The sequence below is a fragment of the Corvus brachyrhynchos genome, unplaced genomic scaffold, assembly GCF_000691975.1.
Source record: "Corvus brachyrhynchos isolate BGI_N302 unplaced genomic scaffold, ASM69197v1 scaffold59, whole genome shotgun sequence".
NCBI lineage: Eukaryota > Metazoa > Chordata > Aves > Passeriformes > Corvidae > Corvus > Corvus brachyrhynchos.
Window position 1 is genome coordinate 5707052 of NW_008246054.1, and position 5992 is coordinate 5713043.

Sequence of the window (5992 nt, forward strand, 5' to 3'; positions counted from 1 at the left end):
AGGAGTCCATCCCTTCTGGGATATGCAGACAGAAGGTTTCTTTCTCCCCAAACTCAAAGTCATTAAAAAAAGATACAAAGAACTGCTTTTGGCAGCAGAGAGGCATTTGAGATGTGGAAAAATCTGGAGTGCACGACCCAAGTAGATGGGGAAGTAATCAGTCCTTGACCTAATAAATAGAGTAGAAGGAAGTCTTCAAGGTGGCCAGTAGCCCAAACAAAACCTGAAGCCTTGCAGAGACCAGTAGGAGCTTTAGTGCATCACACTGCAAGGGGCCATCTCCTGGGATCCACTGCCACACAGTTCTTGGACACCTTTTGTTAGGCCCATGGACTATTTGGAATCTTGAAGTTCCTTTGCCTTCTTCAAAATTAGATGAACATCAGAGATAGGATAATCCTATGGCAAAGAAACAAAGGGATTTCAGTGACTTTCCCAGCATTCTTGATCCAGATTGTTTTGCTTAAGCAAGGCAAACCTTGAAAACAACATTCTTGGCCTATTATAACACAATGCCATGTTCAGTTACTCCTTTAACAGCTACGGTTTCCTGTTTTGTAACTGATCAAAACTCAATACCCTTCCAGAGGGTTTGTTGTTGGTTTTTTTTCACTTTGTTCTCCAAGGGCACAGTAAACTGCCTGCCACAGGGCTCTCCTCATGCCAGAGAGCCTTATCAAAACCCGTATCTTGCAAAGCCCAAAGCAGGAACTGGCAGAACATGAGATATCCAACTGTGCAGTGCAGACGTTTCCAACCTAAGGCTCTCACAGATCTCAGAACTAAACAGAACCCTCTGGCAAAAAAAATCAGCAGTGTTACAAAATCTTTGCTTGAAATTATTCCATTTTTTTTGCAAACCAAAGGAACATTAGAAACCTCCAATCTATGATAATTTCTCTGTAGGGTAAAAAGGATGCATGTCCAAAAGACTCCCACTTCCAGTAATGAGGGTGCTGTAAAATCCCTGCAGATTTTCCTGCATGCAAACATCACAAATGTGGTACTTGTCTTGAACCAGGCATACCCTCCCACCCTCTCACATACTGTCATCCTCTCTCACAGTACTATTTTAAGACTTTTCCAATTGCTCTCTGTGCCCACTCTATTTAATTCTTACCTGTAGCAGCCTCATGTTCAGAGTGAAGTCTCCTTCCAGCAACTGATCCCGGATGAGTCTGAAAGATGGAAATTATTCCAGCTACTTTTGACTCTTTAGGAAGAAACTTTAAAATCTGTAACCTCTTCACCAGATGCCCTAACACATGCCTATAGAAGACTCCTGGATCCATGGAAGAGAAGAAGAGGAAGGCTATGTGTGTACTTACGTCAACATGGCACAACAGACGAGCAGGAGGAAATCGAAGCGCTTGTCATCAGCAAAGAGGGAGTCCCAGATACGGATGACATCTGGCAGCAGGAACTCTTGGGACAAGAGCAACGTCAGCCAGCGGAAGGCAAAGAACTGGGGTTTGATGTTCTGTTCTTGCTGTCAGACAGGCACCAGGCAAACAATGAATACGTGCTCCTGGCCAGTTCCCTACAGGCAAGAGATGCACCCCCTGTTTCCATCCCCGTCTCCTCCCCGACACTGCTCTAAGCTCCAAGCTCATCTTGCAGCAGCCGGAAAACCCCTGCATCCTTTGGAGACTCTCCCATTCAACCTCGACCGAGAGATTTTCAGTGCACCCACACTCCACCCCTACAGCCAAGCCAGAAAATGCTCCTCTGTCCACAACAGGGAGTAAAGGAAGCTTTTCCCCCTAAAGGCACTATCTGTGTTCCGTTAAACCTGCCAAGTAATTTTAAAGTTCCCATTTGAACAGCATTTTATCTGCAAAGCTGCAGCCATCCCCCGCTAGCACAGGCACTGTTTGTCAGGATTTCCTCTCCTTTCCAGAACCCTTGTATTTATCAAAAGGTTTGCTATTCACAAAGAGAAACAAAGATGGAATAGAGTTCACACTGATGGTCAGTAAAACATGCTATAAGCACCTTTAACATGAACCTTTCCTGTTTTCTGATGTTAAATCCAAGGTAGCATAAGTTTATTCAAGGTCAGACAAGTTCAGGATTCTGCTGATATTCATAAGGACCAGCTGCTGCACAGCCAAGACCATTTCCTGCCAGCCAAACATTAAGCAGTTTTTCTCCCCACTACCAGCCAACACTGTGGGCTCTGTCACTGTGCTGACAAACCATCTTTTGGATTATAAAAGAAACATATCCTGACTTTTCTAGACGGAAAGAGATCACAGTGTGATTTGGTCAAGGTTGCAGTAACAAGAATTGCTTTCCCTTCCAAAGTCTCCTTGGACTTTCACACCAAATGGACTATAAGACTGAAGATGTTTGTAATGAAAGCTGCCTTCTACATGTTCTACAAAACTCACACAAACCCAAAGCACTTGAAAACCTTTGGATGAAGTGGAACAGTATAATTTGGCCGGTGGGATCATCCAGCTCACTTGATTTCATTTTTCCTTTGGAATGAGCTCACGCAATTTAAGTCAGTGATGTCAGGGCACCCAGTGGCAATAGAAGTGTGTGTGTGCAGCGTGGGGGATGCTTTTTGTTTTGCTCTTAAAGGCAGAAACAATTTCTGTAACCTGGGATGCTGAAAAGCTCTACAGCAAAACCTGTGTTTTGCCTGATGACTACAAGACAGTAAAGACTCTAGCTCCAGCTGTGCAGGTGACCAAGGATCGTGGCCAAGTCCCTTCAGAGTCCCAGCTGGCAGCTATGCAACAACCATAGTTTGCTTTCAGAGCCAGGCAGGGGAGGAAGCCTTGCTGTGTCAGCTCGCTCTGGGCTCACTCCAAGGAGAGGCTGTTTCAGCTCACAGATAAGAGTCTCTCTGCCCCACAAGCAAAGCCCTTCATACACTCTCTGTGTTCTCCTTAAGCACAGTTTAACAAAACTGACATTCACGTGCCACTCCTTGCATCCAACCCAAGACCCAGAGAAACACCTGGCTCCTCACCAGTTTCAAATACAGCTCCACATCTTTCTCCTTCAGGGTGGAGTACACCTTCTCCATTTTGTAGGTAATACCACACTGAGAATCATCCAGGCTCTTGATGAAGTTGTCCCGAATTTCAGCCATTAGATTGGTAAAGCAGAAAAACGTGTCTGCTTCAGCATGTTCTGGGGAAAGTAAGAACATGAGGGAATAGAGGAAGCATCACTGACAGAGGTACAGAGCTGTAAAACTGTCCTTGCACCATAATCTAGTTGCTGTATTAGATTTAAGGAGTAGGTCCCACCAGATCTTGGCTTGCTTGGTCTGGGTTAAGGCTAGACAAACTTTTTTTTCTTTTTTTTTTTTTTTTTCAACTGGAAACATCTACAGAGCCACTGGAGATACTGACCCTGTGTGCAACACAAGGTCTTCATGACATGAAGTCACAAAACAGTTATCTGTGCCCAACAACATAAGCTGCCACCACCACACACCCTCAGAACTCCTGTGAAGCAGAAGCAACAGGCAAAGTCCTCCCTTTCCATTCTTTTCTATATAGCACAGAGAAACAAGAGCTTCTAAGGGGATTTTAAGTTAAACAAACAACAATTGCTCAAAAATCCTCACTTTCCATGTCCTCACCACTTGAAGCCCATTCAGCTCCTACCAATTCCCCAAAACTCCTCACGCCATGCAGAGAATTCGCAGTACCACAGCCACTGCTGAGCAGCCAAAAGGCCCCCTCACCTTTCCATTCGCTGTTAGGGTCTGTAGCAAAGGTGTAGTAAAGAGGCCCCACAATTTCATTCATGCCCTGGACATAGGCTATCCCGGGGTTCAGCTTGGCATAGATGAACAGGATCCGCTCCACCACTTCCCAGTGAGCTTCGCAGCCATTGGGCAGAACTTCGTACTCGCTCAGAGAGCTGGAGGTGCTTTTAAGAGGGGAGCTCACCTGGAAAACAAGGCTGAATCAGGATAACCAACTGGCACAGATCCTTTAGCACATGTGCCAAGGTTGGCTTTTAACACACATAGGCCCCCCAAAAGATCTGGGCTGTTTATACCACATAAACCAAGACAAGCAACTCTGGGAGCACACAGGCAAGGAAGTCCTGGTGCTGGCTGTCCGTGAAGAAAAAAGTCTGTGCAGCAACAGACAGTTCCCTCTGAATCATTGTACCACATGATCTCACACAGCAAAAACCACAGCAGTTCCACTTCTTTAGTATTATGAGGGAAGGATACTGATGGTTGTGGAAGAAGCCACCTTCCCCAACAGCACATGTGCTGTAACACTCATGAAAGGGGAAAGAGACAACACATTTGAACAGATACTCAGCTCTTCTCCTAATTCCAGGTTTGAAATCCAGTTCTGGAGGACAATGGAAATTTGTAATAAATTCATGGTAAATTAACTCTTCAGTGTTTTGTTCCCGTACAGGAAGGCGTATGTCAAGCATAAAATCACTTGTGACTCCAAATTCTACCAGAAGTCAGGTAAAAACAATCCTTAAAATTAAATGCACCTATAACTCCCTACAGTCTGTCAGGCACTTCAACTACTTCTACAATGTCCAGCCCCAAGAATGCTCAGTATCTGCTGGGGTGTTTCCTTAATTCCACTGCACAAGCAGAAAGAGAAACAGAGACAGTCCAAGAATCACCCTTCCCCTTCCCAATCCAAGGCCCTGCCCTGTGACAAGGACAGCCCCAGCCCAGAGCTCACATTTGTCACCCCACTGCGGTTTCGTGCCACCGTCTGCGACTTGAGCGTGGTCTGCTCCACCCGTCTGCGCAGTGTCTCAAACTCGTTCTGGGGGTCCAGGATTAACAGGCAGGGATAATCTGTGGGGCGCTGGAAAAACGCCATGTCAGGGTACAGCCTCCTAGGATGGACACAGAAGGAAATCAGGAACAAGAAGGAAGTACATACCCCATGTCGAGTGGGAGGCTCAGTTTAATATTAAACTTCGTTTTCAAAGTACAATTTGTTGACCAAACCTCTTGGGTTCAGAAATCTGAGTCGTTCTGCCTCACACACCTGACATCTTTGTCTATCTGGAGAAGCACTTCATTATCCTTGAAGTAAGTGTTCCACCGACTGTCTGGATTTGGATTGAGGGGCTAAAGAGAGAAACAACAGAAACGGAACAAGTGTCTTTCACACATATCAAAATCCTCAGTAAACATACAGTGATTTAACATTTCTGCTGTCACTCTGCTACCAGCACAATCTGAGCACATCAGGGTCATTTTTTCTCTCACATTTTCAATCCCTTTTCATTTGTCTCTTCAAGAATTTGTTCCCAAATCAGGTATTTTGTCCTCTGTTAACAAGATTCCTGATTACAGCTCCAAACGTGGATATGGTATTTGGACTTACAGTAAGAGTTATCCACCCACCCAGTACTTTGATGGCTGATTAAGCACCACCCAGGAAAAAAAAAAAGTGTATTCCATGAACTACAACCTATGCTGTATCAGACCAGTTTCCCAATATGATAAACTTAACTCCCCCCTACACACACACATTCTTCTCTCCACACCAAGATCCACACAAAGTTAACAACTAACCAAGAAAAAAACAACAAGCTACATTCCAAGGGATTCAAAGATCATTGTGACCTGCCTGTGTGGCTTTACAGACATGCCAGTTTTACACCACCAAGGCTCCAGAGATCACAGTGGGGCAGGTGACTGCAGGGGAGTGAACGCTCAGAATGGTCATGGGAGCAGCTGTATCATTTTACAGTCTCTTCTGATCAGTTACTTCACTCACTCCTCCCACACACACACTCCTAAAAGCACTTTCACAGAAGAAGAAAACCAAGGCATGCAGGCTTGCCATAACAACCCAGAAGCATTACTAGAAATAATCAGCTCTCCTGCCTTCCATACCACAGTCCAGCCTGACTCTCCTGCCTCTTTTCTATCCTCTGCTCAACAGCCTGCTCCAAATGCACTCATGGACCCTACTTCCCAGGGGAGCATCTCACAGCTCCAGCTACCTCTTGTTAGCCTTTCCCT

General features: G+C 45.3%; 1 protein-coding gene across 1 annotated transcript in view; it reads right to left on the reverse strand.

Moving 5' to 3' along the window:
* Positions 1–324: 324 nt before the first annotated feature.
* TBC1D13 (TBC1 domain family member 13) overlaps positions 325–5992 on the reverse strand; it is a 7437-nt gene continuing 1769 nt past the window's right edge. The window contains exons 6-12 of the mRNA XM_008642247.2: positions 5007–5089; positions 4692–4851; positions 3710–3917; positions 2984–3147; positions 1329–1489; positions 1121–1178; positions 325–399 (exon numbers count right to left, since the gene is read on the reverse strand). Of these exons, the coding sequence (XP_008640469.1) occupies positions 334–399; positions 1121–1178; positions 1329–1489; positions 2984–3147; positions 3710–3917; positions 4692–4851; positions 5007–5089 (900 nt within the window). The 3' untranslated portion in view covers positions 325–333. The remainder of the gene's footprint in view (positions 400–1120; positions 1179–1328; positions 1490–2983; positions 3148–3709; positions 3918–4691; positions 4852–5006; positions 5090–5992) is intronic.